Genomic DNA, 22,038 nt, shown 5'->3' with positions numbered 1-22,038 from the left:
AGGAAAAGGAAAACCAATACAAATTAATAAAAGTTGCCTTCCCAGGACTAGAACATTATTTAGCTTTGCAGACTCAGAATCAACAACGGCCTAGTGGTTCTTAATAATCATTACGATTATTAAGATCTTAATAATCATATGTACATATTATTCAATTTATTCCTAACAGATAAACCGAGATGCTATTTGCAGTTAAGTAACTTCACTAAAAATGCTGAAGTTCTGTGCCTTCAGTAAGGCTTTTCTCATGAAGTAAAGACTCTAGAAAAAGAAATTTTAGGCCACGTTTGAGCAGTACTTACCTTAATACTTGTAGACTGCAGCTTCTGAAAAAAGTACCTTTGAAATGAAAGAGGTACCTTCAACAATGCAATGACAGCATTGCACAGACAAGCTGTATGCTGTAGGAAACAAGAGCCAAAACAATTGAGAAAAAAAAATATCATTCATAGCATAGGAAAGAGGCATGCACTTGAGGTACTGAAACAGCAGTAATTTCCACTAGAAGTCCAGAAATACATTGATACGGTCATACAATAACAGCCACTATGATGACAGTGACTACATTCAGCCTCTCTGTTTATGTTCTGCCCTTTAGGAAGAAGGTATTCTGCTCTGGAAAGAAAAAGGAGGCCAAGAAAAAGAAAAATCCGTATCATTTAAGGCCTAGTGTTCCAGTCAGCAGAGCAGGATCTGCTTGAAACACTCATACACAAAACCCTCACACACAAACTCTCAAATAAACAATTCCCCTCCAAGCAAACAAGACTGGCATCTACCACAACTTAATGCAGTGCAATAATTAAGTTTTAAGCCTCTTGTCTACTCTTCCTTTCCTCACTGCACTATACCATCCTTCTGGCTCAGATGAGCAAACGCAGTGCTACTGAAGTCACCGAGCTGCATTGGTATGGAGCCAGTGACAACTAAGTTTACAGGGTTTACCTTTGTTATGTTTTACACAACTCATTCTTCTATTCCATTTGGAATTGGTTAAGGACTGTTGAATTTAGAAACAAGGCAAAAATAGATGCCTGCCATGACAAATGAACTACATCAACACACACTTCAGCTTTATGACATTCGCTAACAGTACAAGACAACCATACTAGCCCTGTAAAGGAGTACGTTATCAGCTCACTGTTTGCATTCAGCACACTTTACATTGTGTTCTCTGATGACCTGCATTGATAAGAGAAACACTGTACTCACAAAACACAGTATTAACTGCCAACAGTTCAGTGATCGAAGCTAGGCTAGTGCTGGACCCTCCAGCACTCTGTGTGGTAGAGGAAGAATTCCTTCATGACAACAGCATGAACAATGGGCTTCAGTATCTGAACCTAAGTGTGGCGAGAGATTTGACAGAGACTTGACACTACTTTTAGGTATCCTATCAGCATCTGCTATATTCTTAGTATCAGAATTTTTAAAACATTATTTTTAATCAGACCAGTAAGGTTACAGATGTCTTAGCAAAACCTTTTTTGAAGTATTGTGTCTCCACAGAGACCATTTGTGCCAGTAAGTGGTTATGTTAATTAACCGAGTGTGCTCTTCAGTTTCTAGACCACCATAGATATATGGAATTGCTGAGTTTTTGGAACCTTTGTCTACAAAATATATATTTAAAACTGTTACTTGCCAAGTAAGACACAGGAGCATACTTCCTGTTGAGGGATTCCACTTCTTCCAGTACATGATTAAATACAGACATCATTCTTCTTTCATATTCACTGTCAACATGTGCTGTCCCATTTGAGCTATATTCCTGGAAACTAAGAAAGAAAAAACTTTTAATTGCGTCTAACGTACTTTCCATATTGTAATCCGAGAGGCTTAGTCCCAAACAGGCCCAACACGACCGTCCTCTGTTACAACTTGAAATCTATTAAGAAATAACTATGTCTTTCAAACGGTTTACTCTGTTTCTTTATTATTTTTCCACTATAAGACTTGCCCTTTACATTTAAATCTTTTCTTAACTACAGCTTATCCACCATTTTCTGTCCCCAGCCTCTCTCACTTGAAGCAGTTACAGGTCTAACAGACTCAGCATGCATAATTCCTCTAGCTTTTATTTAAGCCTGTAGTGTTTAATTCCCCTGGCTTTTATTTAATCCTGTAGTGTTTATAATGTTTTTAAAAGTCTCACAACTCAAGGAAAAGCAAGAATGCCAGTCAGAGTTAAGACTAAATCTGGAATCTTCCATTTAATCTCAGCCTGGGAGTTTTAAAGAGTGATTCAATTCATAGGTACTTCAATGTGATTTTCTAGTGGGTGTAAGTTCACCGTTAAAAAAGAGCCAGAGGTGACAGATTTACATTAGAAGTTTAAACTAATTTAGTGCATATATTTTCAGGACTCTTAAGGCAACTAATCTGTGCTTACAAGTGCAAACAGTAGGTATGGGACCTAACGCAGAATGACACAAGTTAAAATAAGTGGCTAAAGAGAATAAAAGTTGTTTTTTTATTTTAATGCAAGTCTATATTTAAGGCAAGTCCAGTACAGTGCTCTCAAAAGCAAAACCAGTATGAAATGCAGAACCGGAAAAACAGTCCCTAGACTGCCAGGCATAGCACAGCAGCAACAGGTCCTCAAGCCTGCCCAGAGCAGAATTAGAAGGGTCTACTGAGAAACTTTCTGAACATTCTTTGAATTCCTAGGCTTAAAGCCCCAAGGATTTAGAAATAAATAGCAAAGGAGTAGAAAGTTACTACCTTGCAGATTCTGGATCCAAAATCAGAGCTTCTATAGCATGTGAAATCAACAGGCAGCTTTGCTGTTGTCTGATATTAATACTAAGGAGTTAAAAGACTTACAAAGTTGGTACCTAAATCAATAAATGCAGTATATTTACTGGCACTTTTCCTTATTTCTCTAGCTTTTGTAAAGTAATCCTACAGTCATTATTCCTTTAGTAAACTTAGAGCCAGAACTATGAAAAGCCCAAGTTTTATGCTGTCGTAATTTTTGTCTCATAACTTGTTCATAAAGTAATTCCAAACAATAGTATGGCAACGTTTATTTCCAAATAGGTTTTAAGCAATTGGTATCTAATTTTTATGTTACTGCTTCAAAATGACTTTGTGCCAGCCTTCATAGAAAAGAGGATTGTTAAGCTTCACGCTGTCCACGTGAGAAGGAAAGTGGACAAATTCTAAGACTTTAAAAGGATACAGTTCTACATTCCTTAGAGTTGCTGAGTCTGCATCAAAAGATGACTGATACAGATCTCCATACCGTGTAGCCAGGTTTCGGAATTCCTCCATTGAGTGTTTCATCTACAGAGACAATGTTACTAGTCAAAAAATCAAATCAAAGCAAAACAAACAAAACCCCACACATCCCAAAAACCACTCCACTATAACATACAACACTGAAGGAATAAGACAACATACTCCAGCAAAATATATAAAGTTCTTGCTTCTTCACACAGATAAAAATCACCAGAGTGACAGACTATTATCCACACATTAAACAGGTATTTTTCCTGTAAGATAGCACGAACATACTCTCCTTGGGATGAAAATAAAGCAAACAAAAACCCCAACAACAACCTCCCCCATCCCCTACTAGTAAATCAAACTGCTCGTCTTTCAAAGACTACCCACTGATTCCTTCTTACAGACAACATGCATTTTGGAAGCAGACTGTCGTGGTGTTCTGTATGGTACTAAGTCAGTTGCCAACACTCACCAAAAGGAGCTACAGTACAATCCTAAAGTATATGTTCTTCCTTAATGTAATCACAGTATCTGAGGTGTTTCAAAACAAGGTGTGAAAGGTCTTACTGCAAGTTTGAGTGTTCTGAGTGGCTTACTATGTGCATAACCTTGGAAGCTGTGCATGTGAATGTATGAGAAAACATACGTACATGCTCAGCTTCAAAATATGGCCTGCTACATGAAGGCATTTTTATAACTACAGGTGAAAACCAAGGCCCACTATTCAGCAAAACTCTTTACTACCACTTTTCATTTCTTTCGTCAGATATGTTTGCTGAAAAGGAAAATTCATACCAGAGTCCTAAACGTAACTGTACAAGACTGGAACAAGAACACATGCCTGGTTAGAGATGCGTCCACACCTTTGGAGATCATTCCCTGACGTCATAGCAATCGTTGTGGCAATAGCTGGTGGTGGACTTGTTTTTAGACTGTTGCAGGTACAAATAAGTTGAGAAAAAGCTTGCAGAAGGTCAATCCTGAGTTTCACAAATCCACACTGAAAGCTCAGAGGATTAAGTGGCGTACTAGCAGCCTGAAACGCAGTAATAGGAATGTTGGTAATCTAGGTCAAAAGTAAACATGATAAAATAACTTTGCAATGTCACTGAACTATCTCATCAGACAACTGAACCCTTCAATTCAATTCTAAAAGCTGCTTTTTTAAAACTACATTTAACAGATTTGCTCAACTTAAATCATACTGAATATGAAGGACACAGAAACTAGGTAATTACTAAGCCCTTATTTCAAGCGTATCACCCTTGTAACAAATGTGACTTAAGCTGTTACAGTGCTATTAGGGCACTGATTTCCTCTTTTTCCAAGGCCAAGCCATTAGGCTTCAAATTACATTAGTCCAGACAGTCCTTACCATAAGAGAGAGCACACTGAATTGGAAAGCAAACAGAAACACAAAGGACTGAAGAAGTGACTCGCTGCATCAGCCAAAAGAGAAAGAACTGGCTGAAGTTACCTTCAGCAGGAGGAAGGGGTGATAACCTTCAGTTTTTTTGGAACTGTGAAATGGGCAGGAACATTACAAAGGCACTGAACCTTGCATTCGATGAAGTCAGAGATGCAGTTCAGTGACAACTAAGAACAGTAAATAACAGAACTCTAGGAGGGTAGACATGCTGCTATTATTTAGAAAATATGGTTCTGTGCAGCTTTGCTCCCTAAGAGCTTATTTGACTTGTAGAAGCATCTGTGACAGCTTAGGACACCCAGGAGGGGGTCAATTGCAGCACTCAAGTTTTGCTACTAGTTAAGCCAAAAATCCACTGCTTATTTATCTTATACTGTTGGATTTTGAGAAGAGTACACTTTTTTCTTTAGGGGGAAAAAAGCCATCTGCAAAACAAAGCACCGGGACCTTCTCTTACTCAGAGAATGGATGCATGTCAAACTCTTGCATGTCTTCCCCAGTGCTTCTTACTCTTCAACAGAAAAAGTCAATTCTGGAAGCAAGAAGTTACAACCCATCCCAAAACCCTACTAAGAACCATTTATTTGCCATCAGGAAAGCAGCAAACTAGCTTCTCACAAAACACCACGCTATGTGAGAACTGGCCCACTATTGACTGAAGTGAGGAAACACCAGCCAACTGCAACTACTTCAAACTACTGAGCTAGATTTCAACTAAAGAAATAAGACTATTTCATCACTTAAGCCATTCAGCCCCTCTTATCTACCACTTTGCTTTCCCTTCTTCAAGGGCATAAAAAAATCCCTTTTGAATGGAAACTGTTCAGGTTTTTTCTGCAGGGGTGGTTTCAGAAAACCCTCTGTGGAAGAGCTCTCACTGCACTATAATTGCTCTACAGAGACTACATGCTTTTATAGAGAGTAAAGTACCAGTACTTATATCAGAAAATCCAGACATTTTTAGTAGCACAAATTGGACTCAATTCTTGTAAATGGAAATACAAGCTTGTCTCATTAATACTGCAATTTACCTTATCTGCTACCCATATAGCCATGGGCAATAAATGAGTTGCAATTCTTTTTTGAAAATGACAGAGTTCTTTGGCTCAGCCAAGTTCTTCAAACACCGCCACTTGTTATCAACGTATTTGGAATTAGTACTACTTAATCTATGGTTATGTTAGTGCTTTGTTCAAGTTCTGTACCTTCTCTAGATTACCAGCAGTGAAAAATAAGCACAATGCTTCCAATGAGATGCACGTTCTGTGCCAGAAAGAGCAGGTCCTATTCAAAACGTTTGCTAACTATACAAGCAAGTACACAGCGAGAGACATGGGGACTGTGGCCGATACGCAATATGACAAGTCTCTGCCTTCCCCCCTACACCTCTCATCCATGAAGTAATGGGACTTTCTTTCCTCAAGTGGACTAACTCACGTGAAAGAACATTTTGCATACAGCAATGCAAGACAGACAGTTGCATGTATATCACAAAGGAATTGAGAAATTTTCTGAGAAGATCAGACACTGTGATTATTTTATCATTGCTAAACTGGGCTGACTGAACATCTGCAACAGATTTACTGGCACAGTGTCTTCCAGCTACAAAGTGGACAGCTACACAGGGTTCATCACGCGCACTAATGGTCTGCAGTACCAACAGTGTTGAGTCACGCTCTATACTGAAAACAGCAGCAACAGTAAAGCTGAAGTCAAGCAGGAAGAGACAGCAAAAGTCTTCAGTGGTAAGACTATTGTGCGCTTTATGGCACTTTACTCCCCTTTGAGATGCTGAGTTCTGTAGACGCAAGCAGTGAGTGGCTCCTTTCACAGCTGATAACACTCCAGCATGTTTAGGTATTTGTCCAAAGTGATGCAACAAGTCAGCAACAGCCAGCAACAAACCCCAATTTCCTCTTTTCTAGCCCTCTGAAACCTGTACTTACTCCTCTGGACCACAACCCACAAGGAAGCGCTTTTCTGGGTGCAATACCCATGTGCAACATGCAGGAAATGAAATCAGCAGAGGAGATAAGGACAGGAATCCTTCAACAGAAAAAAGCAGCAAACACTAGGGAAAGGCTAATTAAATTACTGAATCACAAAATGTCCTATTTAAGCAAGTTATTTTCCTGCCTGTATTAAACATTAATATCTGATTAGATGAGGTCCCCCCTTCAATGTCTTCTAGACGTTTGAGAAATGTTGAATTAAAAGCCTTATTCACTCAGCCAACAAGTCAAAGACAAATACTTCAGGACCAATGGAGCTTTCCCTCAGAGGACAAAGGTGTAAAATTTACATCCTTCCTGCTTACTCAGGGCCAGTTTATTAATAAATATCTAAACTTCATTAAGCACTAATATCTGAATTGTCACAACACTGACAGTTCCAGTAATTGCAAAAAAAAAAAAAAAAAAAAAAAGCAACCAGCTTCATTCAAAAGACATACAGAAAACTGTATGTAAAGATTTCTTCATGGAACCTAAAATATGAAAGAAAGTATTGTGGGAAACTGGATTGTCTTTTGTTAAGAAGCAACTTCACAGTAAGAACTGAAGGTCCATATTCATTAATGCTTTTTTGTTTACGTTCAGAGATGTCACACACACAGCTTCTTGCTATTTTCACCACTTCAGAGAAGGAGAAAGTATTTGCATAAAAGCAGGTACCATCTGAATTCTGCATATTTGATGAGATTGAATTGTCCTCCCTCCTTACTAAACAGCTGCTGCCTTGTTGTTAGGATTCCATAGGATCATATTGACAAATACAAGACAACATGAACTCAGCAGGAACGAGGAAGACAATTAAATCCTTCTCTGTATCTTGAGAAGACAGCAGCCAATTTAGACAAATTTCCATGCTGGACTATTACAATAGTGTTTATTCAGCCAAGACAAGGAACGGAAAATTTTGAGTACTGTAACTTTAAAAAAGGCCTGTCACATATCATATGATTTGATCAAGACAGGAAGTGAGGGGAGGAGAAGAAAAGAAAAAAAGAGAAATCTAGCTAATCACACTTAGCTGAGCTACAGGATCTTCTCTCTGAAGATGCAGTGTGTTACAACTGGCTCTTCCGTGCAGTCGTCTCAAAAAGAGAGTCTGGCAGTTGTCAGACATCTTTAAAAACTTTTCAGATATTTAAGAACAGAAACCAAACAGACCTGCTGCAGTATACAGAAACACCATCACTAAAGTAGAAGATCTGTGCTAACCGTCAGTGACGCTATTCCTTTGTGATAGGATTTTAAAGCTTCGGCAATGCAGGAAAGCGCTGAGCTATAGTTGTCCTCCTGCAAACCTGTCAGACACTGTTCTGCATGGGAGAACTCCTTCAAGCTGTTCAGCCAGAAGTAGAAGTGTTCTGAAGCCACTTGAGTCAGCAGGCTTTGATACAATTCTCTGGCCATGTCATGGTTGCCCTGTAATGACAAGAAAGTTTCTAAGGGGATATAAAAGAAGGCTGTGGGTTTCTACAAAACAAATACAAAGAAGAGAACAGTAACATCTCCATAACTACTCTTACTTTAAAAATAAAAATAGTGAAACTTCTTCCAATCATTTGACCATGACAATCCTAACAATAAATAAAAGCACAAATGCTTATTTTATGGAAATATCAGCCTCTGTAAGGTATAGTACTTATTTAAGTATCGAAATTTACTTTATTTTTTTACTGAAAATGTATCTTCCATCCCTGCAGAAACGCTGGGTTTAAAACTAACAAATGAGCCCAGAGCTAAAAATCAAGAATCCCGACTGATTTAACCAAAATAGTGCTACGTCCTCTCCTCTGCAATACGTACTTCACCAGTTTGAAATTACCCCAGCATCTCGTACTAGGGTTTCTACATAATTGTGGCCCCAGCTGTGACTTTACTGAAGGGAAAAGGGAAACAGTATCTTTTTCTTCCTTTCTTCACATTGAAGAAAGAGAAGCAGGCATCAGGATGGCCTATATCACTTTCTAAAGAACAGCTAGACAATGAAGATTAGGCACGTGCTCAAGAAAGTACAAGGTCATTACTTTCTTCCCTCTCAAATACTTCAAAAAGACAAGTGAAAAACCATCCTGATGGGATGACTGCCCTAAATGACATATATCTGAATCAGCATTCCAGGGAATTAAAAGGGAAAATGATTTTTTTTTTCACCCTCCCCGCCCTTCACTTCCTCCTCCCAAGTCCTACCATTTTCCTTATTTTCTTTTTCCAGTTCAAAGAAATCACTAGCATACTTCCAACCACAACAAACCATTTTCCTCCAGGTATTTTCACTTACCATTCTGGAAGCCTGCCTGGCTATCCTGTAGGCTGTCCATCCATTGGAGGCATTCTCGAGCTGCTGTTTGATAACAGTTTTGATTTCTGAAGATAAAGCTTTCTGACTGGAAACAAATATCACTGTGGCAAGAGAAACCTAATGAAGAGTGAAGGAGTGAGGAAGAAGGTTATATTTCAGGAACTAAACAAAACAAGAGGAGAAAAAAAGGCCATTCTGTTTCCTAAACTACCAGAAATGATTTGCTTGATTTTGGACTCAAAACTACATAGATGATTATATATTTTAACTGAGGAACTTTTCTCAGTCATGTATCTTTTAAGTAGTTATGGCAACCCAAGTATTTATTGTAGATGAAAGTCAGTTTCATTTAAAGAATACTGTGGCTTTTAACTTGAGATATTTCAAATGCTCCAAATGAAGTAGTGGGAAGCTTGTCATTTCTTTCTTAAAATTCAAATTCAAATAGATGTGATAAAAGCATTTTTGTCTCTTACAGTATATTAAAAGTCATGTGCATCAGAGTACCATACATAAATTGAGCTAACTGCCATTTTGTTTTTCTATAAGCATCATTTCACAGGTACCCCAATAATGTCAGTAGGTAGGTTTGCCTGAGCAGTGCCATCTGCTGGAAAATCTAATGGAATACACTGCATAGTTCAGCTCCACCTGTGAGATGTGATTTCAACACTGAACACTGACATATGTTGTCGAAAGTTAAAGCAAAACTAAAAATAAGGCTGTAGACTGGCACATCAACTTGGACACAACAAATGGCTTATCTGCCTTTTTAAATAAAATCCATCCACTGTAGTTTACATAGACTTTATCCGTCAAGGGTATTCACCAGGAGGTCTTACCAAGAGTTCCTGTTTTTTATCTGTGGTAGATCGTCCAATTAATTTATAGAGGTCCATTAGGTCTCCTAGCATCCCATCTGCTAAGACAGGTAGCTGCATGGCAATAGCTGCTAAGCAGTGGCACATGAGAATCCTAGCAGCGTCCTGGGCACTCTGCAACTGGGTCAGCAGAGATTCAACTACTGACTGGCTCAGGTGAGGACGGCACTTGACCAGCTTCACCATACAAGTTAACGTGATCTGCAATTCACACAATCAACAGGTACAATAAACACAATGTCTACTTAAAAATAAAAAAGCCCCACACACTTATCTGCAAGTATGATTGCAGAAATGTAGAGATCTGGTATTTTCAGAACCATGTACTCTACAAAAGAGGAGATTTTTCTAAGAGCCCAAGCCTCTGCTCCTGAGCTTACAGCACAAAAACATATCATAAATTCAAGAAACTATAATCTTCTTTCTCATACCACCAGCCTTTACAGGCAAATAACTAGATAAAATTACTGGTAGCAGCTTATGAAATGGGAAAATAAAGCTTTATAAAAGTATTGTAATCATGTACATTGCATCCCCATCTCCAAAAAGCAGGTTCTCTCCAAGATTCTCTTTGTCCTCCAGAGACACCTCCATCCCATGTTCAAGTTCATGTTTTGTTACAGCTGTTCCTCTGAGGGGAACGATTTTCTTTATTCCCCATACAACAATCAACTTACTGTAGAGTTGAGATGAGTTGCACTATAGTTATGCTCAGTTTCTCTGATTATGGGCAACACACAGAAAAATCTTCATTTCCTTACAATATGTTTTGCTTCCACACTCATCTTTCTATTATACAAGCTATTACTATAATTTACAGCTGTGCTAAGGGAAGACAAAAGTAATGTACCTTTAAGGTTGCCTGAGCTCCTGGACTGTCGTCTTGACTACAAAGAACAAGAAGAGCTTCTAAGCCAAAAACTGCATCTTGCTCCAAGGGCAGAAGATCTAAGAAAAGAAAAATGGAGTAAGTTAGTTCCTTGTTACGTTTTCTGACCATAATTGGTGTAATGCTTGCACTGGTGTTGCAGTCATAACACATAAGTACGTTCCTAATACTTCTGCCTTACCTTATTTTGATTAGAAACAATTCTGCCATTCTACGTCTCAGGTAACTATTCAGCAGTCGCACTAATGGTGACATTTGTAGAGCATACATAAATCTCTGGACTAAGACTTCTAAATGCCCTGTTATTCTTTTGCAACGGACTTTGTGCAAAGAGTTTTCAAAGGGTAAAAAACAATTTACTAGTCCTACAGCAAATGTAAGACAAGCATTTATTTAGCATGAGTTCTACTGTGCCCAATAATTTTCTCTAAATTAGACGAAGATGGAATCTTCCCAGCCATTCACAAAATAATACAGAATATTTTCTCCTAGATTATAGTCCCCATTCTCCCAAACCCCTAGCACAAAGGATCAGACAGATTTACAGACAGAAGGATGAGACAGATTTACAGACAGGTTCACAGACAAGACCAGTTAATACATGTTAAGTGCATAAGCCTGACTGTAAACAGACACATTTCATTGTCCTTGCTTTCATTTACCTTTTTCCTGACAAGAAGCCGATATATTAGTCAGAATTCTCACACCATGAGCTGCAATGCCGCGGTTATTATGGTAACAGCACTCCTGTGCTAGTTTTACTAAATCAAATGATCTCGCAGTTGTAGCTGCTGTTCCTAAATAAAGTCAAGGCAAACAAAACAAAACAGCACAATCCATAATTCCACCACAGATCTTTTCAAGTACATTTCTGAAAAAAAAAAAAAACCAACCCCTATATTGACTTAGCATTAGGGTTTTTTTAATACATTTAAAGGACAGGATGAAAACATCTCTCTCTCCGCACAGTCTCTCTCCCTCCATTCCTGAACACTCTACAAGTTAGACACATGAAAAAGAATATTTGGTTCTAAAGGCTATTTCAGGGACTCAGAAATATTGCTTTAAGAAATATTATATCTGATTAAAAAAAGCTGGTGAGCGTATTAATTATTAAAACATGCCAGAATGACTGAAGAGAATGTACTATTTTCTCAATTTCTGCAGCCCATGTCGTTGGGCTCATAATACTCATTAGGGCAGTCTGGCTTTCAAGAAGAAAAAAAGAAAATAGTATGATCACCATTTTAAGAACAAGATACCTTGAATCACTTTAAAATGTCTACTCTAATTCTCCAGAACATAGTCACGAGGCAGAAAGGTTCACCTGGTACTTAAGGAGGTAATTCCCACCAGGGTGGCATAGCTTCACTGTGCCAGGGTAACACGCCAGCCCACTCTCACACCGTTAAGTCCCCATGCTACTCAAAAACTATGCAAATCCATGGTTTCAAAGCACTTTAAGCAGAATGCTGGTCAGCCATTTGAGAGGCATTACATTTCTTCATTTCATGAAGAGAAGTTGAAGACCCAAGGTAAAAAACCCTTTCATATAGCGTATTACCCACAAAATCCAGAACAAAATCTTAGACCATGACTATTCATAGGTATGCAGCATCCCATTTTAAGTTTACATACAATGAACACAGTCTGACTCTCAGCTAATGTTCTGAAGTTCAAAAAGAATATGCTATAAAATGCTTAGATGAAACTGATTATCAGTAGATAGCCAACACTAGAAATGCCAAAAATGATAATCTAATCTAGTTTTCTTACCTGGAGCACTGCTGAAGTACTGTTTAATGGCAATGGTCCCTGATAATGTGGAAAGAACAGATAGCATGCCCAGTTTCAAGCTGTCGTAAGGAGTGTGAAGAGCAGATTCACAGAGTGCCTAAAGATTAGCAAGAGAAAAGATACAGAGGGAAGGAAGTTCCATGAGCTATCTGGATTAAACACTTAGCTGCACTTGTCTGAAAAGTTCTGAGAGTCAAGATTTTTCTACAGAAAATACTATACTGAAATCAAAAGTTAGAAGTCACGTCCTGAAGCATCTGTTTTAGTAGACTGAGGGCATGGCTTGCAGAAAAGTGACAGTGGGTCTCGTATGCTAGGAAACACCAATTATAAGTCATTTAGTAATTAAAAATCAGAGGCAAAATATTATTTGGTCTCATTGATCAAATGTTGCAACTGATTTTAATACATTCTTCAGTCTTAGAGGTATACTGATTATTTTTCCTTATAACAGTCTGCAGAGTTTTAAGTAAGTATACATCTCTGAAGAGCAAAGTTTCAAGTGTTATTTCCTTTAAGAGTCCTGGTGTCCAACAGAATACAGTTTAAGTTTCTTGATAAACATTTAAAGTGTATTTTATTTTTTAGCTCATTTATAGTAGAGCTCCTGTCATACTTTTGTAACTTTTGCCAGATCTCCTCAGGCCTTATCACATCTAGAGTGGAATAACTCTTAAAATTCACATTGTTCAGATTTATTATGCCAACACAGTCCACAACTTAGTCATTCACTGATTTGGGAGGCTTTTTTAGTCAACATGACAGAAAGCAATGAGAGACAAATGGAAAATATAAGTATATTCTGCCTCAGAGAGTGCCAGAGCTGTAACTGCATAAAGAAAAACAACTCAGAATTAGTTCCACACAACAAAAAACCCCAGAGTCTTCTTATCATATGTATGTTCTTGTCTGGTATAAGGGTTAAACTCTAAATTCTAAACAAACTTGTAGTTTGTACAAATGTTGTATTTTGCTAATCTACTGAATAGTATGCCATCAACAGACAGAAGAAGATACAATGATCTTTTTATTCATTACACATGCTTTATTTCTCACATAATTATTAAGAAAAATCTGCATAGTCTTTCCTCGCAGCTGTCTTATGCTCCAACAGCATATAGCAAAAGTAGCTTCTAAAAGTAGTAAAATCAAAGAAACAAGACCCATAAAAGTAGAACTATAAACCTATGCCATAAAGTTCTTGAAATATCTTTATAGATGATCTAGATGTAGGGATTGAGTGCACCCTCAGCAAATTTGCAGATGACACCAAGCTGGGTGGGAGTGTCCATCTGCTGGAGGGTAGGAAGGCCCTACAGAGGGATCTGGACAGGTTAGATAGATGGGCCGAGACCAACAGCATGAGGTTCAACAAGAACAAGTGCCGGGTCTTACACTTCGGCCACAACAACCCCATGCAGCTCTACAGGCTGGGGGAAGAGTGGTTAGAAAGCGGCCCAGTGGAAAGAGACCTGGGGGTGCTGATCGACAGCTGGCTAAACATGAGCCAGCAGTGTGCCCAGGTGGCCAAGAAGGCCAATGGCATCCTGGCCTCTATTAGGAATAGTGTAGCCACCCGGTCTAGGGAAGTCATCGTCCCTCTGTACTCGGCACTGGTGAGGCCGCATCTTGAGTACTGTGTCCAGTTCTGGGCCCCGCACTTCAAGAAAGATGTTGAGGTGTTGGAGCGAGTCCAGAGGAGGGCGACCAAGCTGGTGAAGGGTCTGGAGGGTCTGACCTACGAGGAACGGCTGAGGGAGCTGGGGTTGTTTAGCCTGGAGAAGAGGAGGCTCAGAGGTGACCTTATTGCAGTCTACAACTACCTGAAGGGAGGCTGTAGTGAAGTGGGAGTTGGCCTCTTCTCCCAGGCAACTAGCGATAGGACAAGAGGACACAGCCTCAAGCTTTGCCAGGGGAGGTTCAGGTTGGACATCAGGAAGAATTTCTTTACAGAAAGGGTTATTAGACATTGGAATGGGCTGCCCAGGGAGGTGGTGGAGTCACCATCTCTGGATGTGTTTAAGAAAAGACTGGACATGGCACTTAGTGCCATGGTCTAGTTGACAGGGTGGTGTCAGGGCAACGGTTGGACTCGATGATCCCCAAGGTCTCTTCCAACCTGGTTGATTCTGTGATTCTGTGATTTACTTTCCCATTAGAATCTTAATCTAATCTGAAGTTATTTTCTATAGTCATTTCTACCAGAAAAAAGGAAAGACAAGGAGAAAAAAATGTTCATATGCAACTGCAATTGGAAGAAAGCAGCAATATTATCTACAATGTAACAACTATTTCCCCAAGTAACACAGATGCACGATAAGCACCTGCTAGGGTCTCATTCATACAACAGGAGTCACAAGGATACTACTGAAAATGAGCCATTAATCCTAAGAAATTAAGTCAAAATTACATTCATCCTTTCAAGTACACCTTGCTGGATGACATGCTTTGACAAATCCCAGAGAGACTCTGTGTTACCCGAGAGCATTAAAACATGCTCAGTATCGTAATTTTAATGTAAACATTCAGCTTTCATGTCTATTATCTTAGGTAAGTTTTTTAGATGGAAAAGTTATTTCCTTACTGTAAAAAGGCCTACTACAAGACACATGCCTTTCCTCAGTTATAATACTTCAACTGTTCATTAATACTTGGCTACTCTGCTTGGCAGAGTAACCTAACTTAAGGATGTGGAGATGTATGTTCTTCCTTTCTTTACCTCCCAAATTGTTCTTCTGGAAGGAATTCTACAACTAATTGCAAAGTTTCATAATAAACTTTAGCTTAAAAATGTATAAACCTGAATATTTTCTCTGCTCCACGTATGTGGTGTCTTGTTGGCCAACAACTTTAAATCTTGGATTGCAAGCCTCTTCACAGCCTTCCTGGGGTCATTCTTCAAGTACTGCAACAAAAGCTGGATCTGCAACAAAGTAAATCCATTGTTTAAGAGAGAGATGCTACTAGAAGGAAGTCTTTTCAAAAGTACTTGTGAAGACATTTTGAGCACACTCAGCCAAAACTAACTTGCCTTATCTGTCTGATTGCTTGCCACATGGGAAAAAGCCCTACTTAGGCTGTGATGCCATGGCAAGCTAAAACAGTCTGACAGCTGATTTCCACCATCATGCTCTCCTTGTTCATGCACCCTTCTCTACATCACCCTGCGTACCTGAGAAACCTTGAGACCTGTTTCAGCACGCACAGAAATACCATAAGACATCCTGAGAAGCTCAGTAAACACTATGCTGTGGTGATTATGCTACTAGAAAGTATTCTGGGCATTTGATGCTAATGCGGGCGTCTCCATGATCTGCAGTTAACAGCAACACAGACATACCTTGTATGTCTCAGTAGTTGCCAAAAACGACCCCAAAAAAACAACCAAAAACAACCCCTATCCACCCCTCCACAGCATTTATCTCAAATTAAGTGACACTTAATGTCCTTTGTTGTGTTCCTTTCCTGCAAATTTACAGAGATGGAATCGCCAGCACATGAAAAAATATGAACATGCCAGCCATGGTTTTGCTCTCAATCCCCACCCTTGCTACATCATTTCTAAGCAGCATTGGTTGTTGCGTTGCAGAAACACAGCCTAAAGCTCCATGCTTACCACCATAAAAAAAAGCACACATCAAGTGTTCTAATGTTGTTTCAGTTGGCTTAGATTCAGTGCTATCTATCAAAAGCATCCTCTGAAATACAGAAATCAGCCATACCAAAAAGAAGTTTCAGACAGATCAATGCTATTAGTCTAATAGTAACAGACACCAGCCTTCCATAGCTGTACACAATTGAAAGAAAGCAAATAGATTTTCATGACTTTACAAGGATTAGTTAGATGAATCTCAAATGTCACTGTGTCCAGACCTGCTATATAAATCATGTCCACAAAGCACATTATCAGAACATAAAAGCATTGTATTTTTCCATCACTGCTTTCCCACAACTTGGTTTATAGTCCTAAATTATAGCAACACATTCAAATTCGTCAGAGTTCTTTAAGAAATACATTTTTAAATGCATCCTATGCTATTGAAATATTCATTTGCTTGCATGCAAGGAAGGCAAAAGGCACACCCACGACCCAAGAGAATGTACAGCAGTGAAAAGTGAAGCTTGGATTCCACAGGTGAGATGAAACATTTTCAGAAAGGGTCAGGGTGTTTGCTTTCCTAAATGCTGACTGATCCCAGTTTATTTCAATCCCAGTTGATTTAAAGAAAGACATGTTATGATCTGTAAAGAAGGGTTCCTGTGTTTGATGGGGTTTTCTGGAAATGGGACCAGACAGGGCAAAAAATATGAAAGCAGCAGCAATTTTCAGGGTATTCTTTCTCTACAGCACAAAGGAGTAACCATCCTAGCATATCCATCACTATTTATTTTCAGCATCAGCTAGAATCTGAGCTTTTTTAAATGTACTTTGCACTTTAAGTTGAAGGAATGAATTAGGAAGAATTACCTGTTTAGGAATGTCAACCAAAGAAGAAGCAGCAAGCAGAGTAAAGGTGTGCAGAGTAACAATGACCATCTTGGTAGAGGGATACGATGTTACCAGCTGCTGAAGCAGCTGCCGGGAGCTGGAGGCCAGGCTAGCATCATGATGCATGTGCTGTAGAATAGGGATCAACTTCAATTTCAAGTCCACAGGTGTGGCCAAACCTGCAACAAGGAAGAGACACACAGGCAGAGGGTTAGTCCTTAGTAGTGGCTTCTGGCAGTACTGTGGTCACAGTATGTCTGCATTGCTACCACTGCTGCATGCAGATTGTGCACACACTGGCATTAGCTTCAGATAACTCATCTACTAGCTAGCATCGTAACTACAGCGGTATCAAGTACTTTCACAGTTCTTTGAGGACCACTGCTCCTTGCTTCGTTGCACGTAACACACACATTAACTCATCTGAAGCAATCTGTGATAGTCTATGTAAGTTCATTCATCATACCATAGATTAGCTTTTATTCTTTACCAAACAGGTGTTTTGAAAACTTAGATTTTAAGAGGACATAACAGGCCTGAAATTATTGGTTAGCTAATTTAAAAACTGGAACCATCTGAGGACAAGGGCAAGAGTATTCTGATATCTGATATTTACATATGGATAATAAAGAATTCTCAAAGAAATTAAGACCTTTTCCCTTTATCATTCAATATGTGTATGTACCTTGAATCATCTCACTGATTTTATTGCATATTCCTGCAGCAAAATCCCTGTAGAGAAAAGACAAAGTACCAGGTGAAATGAAAAATAAAGAAAAATAATTAAAAATAAAAATCAACTGAACTACTAAACATTGCATTTTAACAATAAAAACTTTTACAAAAGAGTGCTTGCCAAGACCTAAGTCATTTTAGAACCCCTGCACATGGGCATGATCAAATGATAAAATGGAAGCTTTCAAAAATGTGAAAAATGACAAGCAGCACTACATTTAATTGCCTAATATAACTTCTGTCAAACAATCCTTGATTAAAGCTGCTATTCCACTTTGCATTCTCATATTTATGAGCTTTCCTTTAGTATTTAAGAAAAAAAAAAGGGAAGAAAAGGATTTCTGTTAAACTTGTATTCGGATTTCTTTATAATACTGTTATTGCACATAATTAAATGTTTTGCTACAAATAACATGGCTAGCACTACAGGAGAAAATACTAAGTTTTGTGAATGCCAGTGTCAATGGAGTTTCCATTCTCTGTAATATGAAAAAATGAAAAAAATTACATCTTACTTTGATTGTGCAGAAAAGTTGGCAGCAGCAAATATAGCAGCTTCAACTTCCACATTATCATGGGAATCCAAACTCTGACGAATACTGTGATGTGCATTCTTCCTTTCTGGAATAATAGATGCCATGCTGCCCAACATCCTACAAAAATAAATCACAGCAAAATCAGGGAAAACAAAGATCATGAAGAAATGCAAGATGAAACCAAACAAAAGTGTAAAAGGACTGTTAGAAGACTCATTTTTTATATAAACATGTGCTTTCATGTCTATTACAGAAACAAACAAATGCTAAAAGTAGGCATATAATTAAAAGGTAACAAATTTTGTCATGTGGCTTATGTTAATGGTTTAATAAAACTTAACTACATTTTGGGACCTTCTAGCTTGCAATGGGCACAGTGAGAGACTTATAAAGAATTCTTATAAAATTAAGAGTGCACTATGGCACTAGGAACATTGAGCATTCTTAAGATGCTTTTATGTTCAAGTTCTGATATTAATACAACAGATTTAATGCTAAAATGCACTGATGGCTATTTTCAGACACACATGAAGTACACATCATGGGATTTAAAATTAGAAATATGGTAGTCTAGGGGGATAAGAAAAAGCATTTAGAGAACTGTTTCCACCCGCCTTCCAATTAAGACTGCAGAATAAGTGACAAATGTCTGAACAGTCATAAATGTTAACCACATGCTAAGAAAGCAAAGTTTCTAGAAACTTTGCGTTACCATGATCAAGATGTCTGACTTTCATAATTTGTTTCTAAGATCATTTGCTGATCGGAGGTAAGGTTATTATTGGGAATAGTGTAATAGTGTAACACCTTTTGAGTAACTGCTAAAAAAGGAACAAATCAAAATATCTATACTTTTGCTAAGAATATCTCAAAGATACTTTTCAGACATTTAGCATAATCCAATTAAAAGAAGAATGAATGCAGGATTTGCACTGATGGTAATTTTAGCAAGAGTTCTATGTAAATATTTACACAGTTATCTAGCAAGAAACTTCCTGCCCAGATACAAAGTTTTGTTTTAGCAGATCTTTCTTTCACCATGTTTTTTCTGGCTTTTGTCTTCCTTAGGTAGTGTCAGTAAATCAACTGAAGATTTTCATACTGCTGAACCAACAGCCATTTTAACCTTTCACTTGATGCATCCTGTGAATTGATGTATTTTTGCAAACTGAGCAGATTCCTGGGACTTTTAGCAATATGTCAAGATAGCTCTCCACACCCGTCAACAAGTATAATCTTATGTTAGAATACTGAAGTGGAACTACAAGAAAATATATAGATATACTGTACTTGCATATTTCTGAGACACTATAGCATCAAAGCATAATCTTAAATTAAAAAAAAAAAAGAAATGGATGTATGAGCTAATCAAACCCCTGTTAATGCCTCCTGTCTTTCAAGAGTGAAACCAGCAGCAGTTCTAGATGGACAGTAAAAAAAGAATACAAAAGGAAAAAGAAGAGTGCTCTCTTCACCTTTGAATTCACTTGCACAGGATTTAGAAGATGCAGTTAAGATGGTCATGTTGGGTAGTGTTAGAGATACAGACACCAAAACAGCAGGACGGTGACATTAAAGATAGCTTAATTTATATTTTCCTTTCTCTGTTTGATTCCTAGGAAGGCCAAAGCAATCAAAGCAATCACAAGCGCATTCCCTTAGAAGTTATTATCAGAGACCAACAAGCAGTAAACTTCTAGCACAATAATAAATGAAAGACAGGTGCAAGTGTAACAAGGTTCACATAAGTTAAAAAAAAATTATTTTGACACATAGGGAAGCACTCTCCTTTTGGCCTTGGTCTGAATAAGTCACATGCGATATATCACATGCAATATATCATATTGTTACCTATAGCTACATACATCTAAGTTATGCATACACCAGTTTCATTTTTCTTCTCTTGAGAACACAAAATTTCAATGTTGCAAATTCCATTTTGCCTGGGGCCATCCACACAATTCTTACCATCATAAATGGTTAATAACTGTTCTTCTGATGACAGATCCTTATTGTTCACCCCCTTCAAGACAAATGTCTTCGCTTTTATCTCTATGACCAATGTAGAAGATGCCTCCTACATTTCATTCATGGTAGTTAGAGATTTTGTTATTCCAGACTAGCACGCTAATAAACAGCTAGAGAATTTAAGTAAATTAGGTTCATTTATGTAATACATACCGAAGTGTAATAGCTCGAGCAACTGGATCATTGCTATGAATTACTGAAAAAACTCTTTTCACAAACTCATCCACATTTAGGATCTTCTCTAAGTGTTTCTCACTCTGCTGAGTAACTTTCAGCACACACAGCCTCAGGAAGTTGTTTCTATTAGAAGACACACACAATTCTTTATCAGGCTGTTTTACAATAAAAATTCAAACACTTTAAACACCAAATTATTTTAAAAAAAACTTCTGACAGGTAATTAAAACAATGAAAGGTCTATGCTTTAGAAATGGTATATTTAAGTAGGCTGATATAGTCAAAAAGAGACTATTAACACAGTACTGTTTTATTTTCTAGTACAGGTAGTGTCAAATTCAGGCCCAGTTTCAGGGAAATGAACCTGTTGACACCAGTTAGAAGAACCCTGTTTTGTGCACTTAGGGATCTAATTCTGCTAGAAAATCATGCCCAGGACTAAGACAGAAAAGTCTAATTGCCATTGCCAGGTGTGAGCAAATTTCTTTTCCTTTCTGGAGCCAACAGTCAAGGTTCCACAACAGCAACAGGTAACTTTGTAAGCTATTACAAAGTAGCTCCAATTCCATCACATGTATCACTTAGACATCAGGCACTTGGAAAAGCCACACTTGAGGCTTTGTTATTAACATTCCTTAGAGATGGAATTTGCAGGTATGATCATTCATCTATTTATTAATTATTAATTTGAACATGCCTATGGAGCAGAATTTGCACCAGTGAACTTAAACCAATCAGTTTGCAAGTGATCCTCAAGTCAGGACAGATGGAAAAGAACTGTGTCATTGATCATTCGCAGACACTTAAGCCCACGAAAGACGGGGAAAGCAAGCTCCAATCAACTTGTCCTCAATACAGTAGGTACCACTGTGGTATTACCGGGCAAAGAGAAAAACCCCGCGACTGCCCAGGCTCCAAATCAGCGACGCTCCAAGACAAGGTGCATTACTACGGATCAGAGATTTTAATAGACAGAAACCGACTGACGGTACTTACCCCACTCTGAAAACATCAGCTAGCTTCAGGAAAGCTGAATTAATGAGAATAGGGAAAGGGTATTTCTGGAAAAGCCTGGGAAAGCGAACGACGGCCTCGCACTGCTCCCCGAGTTTGCCAGACCTGAGGCCTAAACAAGAGAACAATGACCGGGGAAACCGATGCTCCTTCCGAACCAGGTCCCCGCCCCACCCCCCGCTCGCGGTAAGGCGGTACAAAACACCACTCCCCGCCGCTAGGTGCCGAAGGACGGGACAGAACCACCCCCCACAGCGCGCCGGCGGGCAAAGACCGGGCGCCAACGGCCCCACCCCAGCCCCGCGGGGGAGGCAGCCCCAGCCCCGCTCCCCAGGCCGGCAGCAACCCCGAACCCGCCCGGCCTCACCTTTGTCCAGCTCCATGAGGGCAGAGTTGGCATCCAGCTCCTGCTCGCCATAGCCCGCATCGGCCAGGAAGGACTTGGCGCTGGTAGCCATCCCGAGCCCCAAGCCCCGACCCCCTCACCGCCGCCCCGGCCGCTCCCCGCCCCGGCCCTGCCGCCA

General features: G+C 39.0%; 1 protein-coding gene across 2 annotated transcripts in view; it reads right to left on the bottom strand.

The window, feature by feature from the left end:
• INTS7 (integrator complex subunit 7) overlaps positions 1 to 21,972 on the bottom strand; it is a 40,702-nt gene extending 18,730 nt beyond the window's left edge. For both annotated transcript variants that reach the window (XM_068398248.1, XM_068398239.1), the window contains exons 1-18: positions 21,882 to 21,972; positions 21,497 to 21,626; positions 20,477 to 20,623; positions 18,275 to 18,412; positions 17,710 to 17,756; positions 17,004 to 17,203; positions 15,336 to 15,458; positions 12,515 to 12,632; positions 11,401 to 11,535; positions 10,700 to 10,797; positions 9,811 to 10,050; positions 8,948 to 9,085; positions 7,882 to 8,088; positions 4,073 to 4,267; positions 3,185 to 3,288; positions 2,725 to 2,793; positions 1,646 to 1,778; positions 303 to 401 (exon numbers count right to left, since the gene is read on the bottom strand). In XM_068398248.1, coding sequence (XP_068254349.1) covers positions 303 to 401; positions 1,646 to 1,778; positions 2,725 to 2,793; positions 3,185 to 3,288; positions 4,073 to 4,267; positions 7,882 to 8,088; positions 8,948 to 9,085; positions 9,811 to 10,050; positions 10,700 to 10,797; positions 11,401 to 11,535; positions 12,515 to 12,632; positions 15,336 to 15,458; positions 17,004 to 17,203; positions 17,710 to 17,756; positions 18,275 to 18,412; positions 20,477 to 20,623; positions 21,497 to 21,626; positions 21,882 to 21,972 — 2,412 coding nt within the window. The remainder of the gene's footprint in view (positions 1 to 302; positions 402 to 1,645; positions 1,779 to 2,724; positions 2,794 to 3,184; positions 3,289 to 4,072; positions 4,268 to 7,881; positions 8,089 to 8,947; positions 9,086 to 9,810; positions 10,051 to 10,699; positions 10,798 to 11,400; positions 11,536 to 12,514; positions 12,633 to 15,335; positions 15,459 to 17,003; positions 17,204 to 17,709; positions 17,757 to 18,274; positions 18,413 to 20,476; positions 20,624 to 21,496; positions 21,627 to 21,881) is intronic.
• Positions 21,973 to 22,038: the final 66 nt, after the last annotated feature.

The sequence above is a fragment of the Nyctibius grandis genome, chromosome 1 (genome assembly GCF_013368605.1).
Source record: "Nyctibius grandis isolate bNycGra1 chromosome 1, bNycGra1.pri, whole genome shotgun sequence".
NCBI lineage: Eukaryota > Metazoa > Chordata > Aves > Nyctibiiformes > Nyctibiidae > Nyctibius > Nyctibius grandis.
Note: the sequence above shows the minus strand (reverse complement) of the source record. Positions and strands in the feature narration are given on the sequence as shown.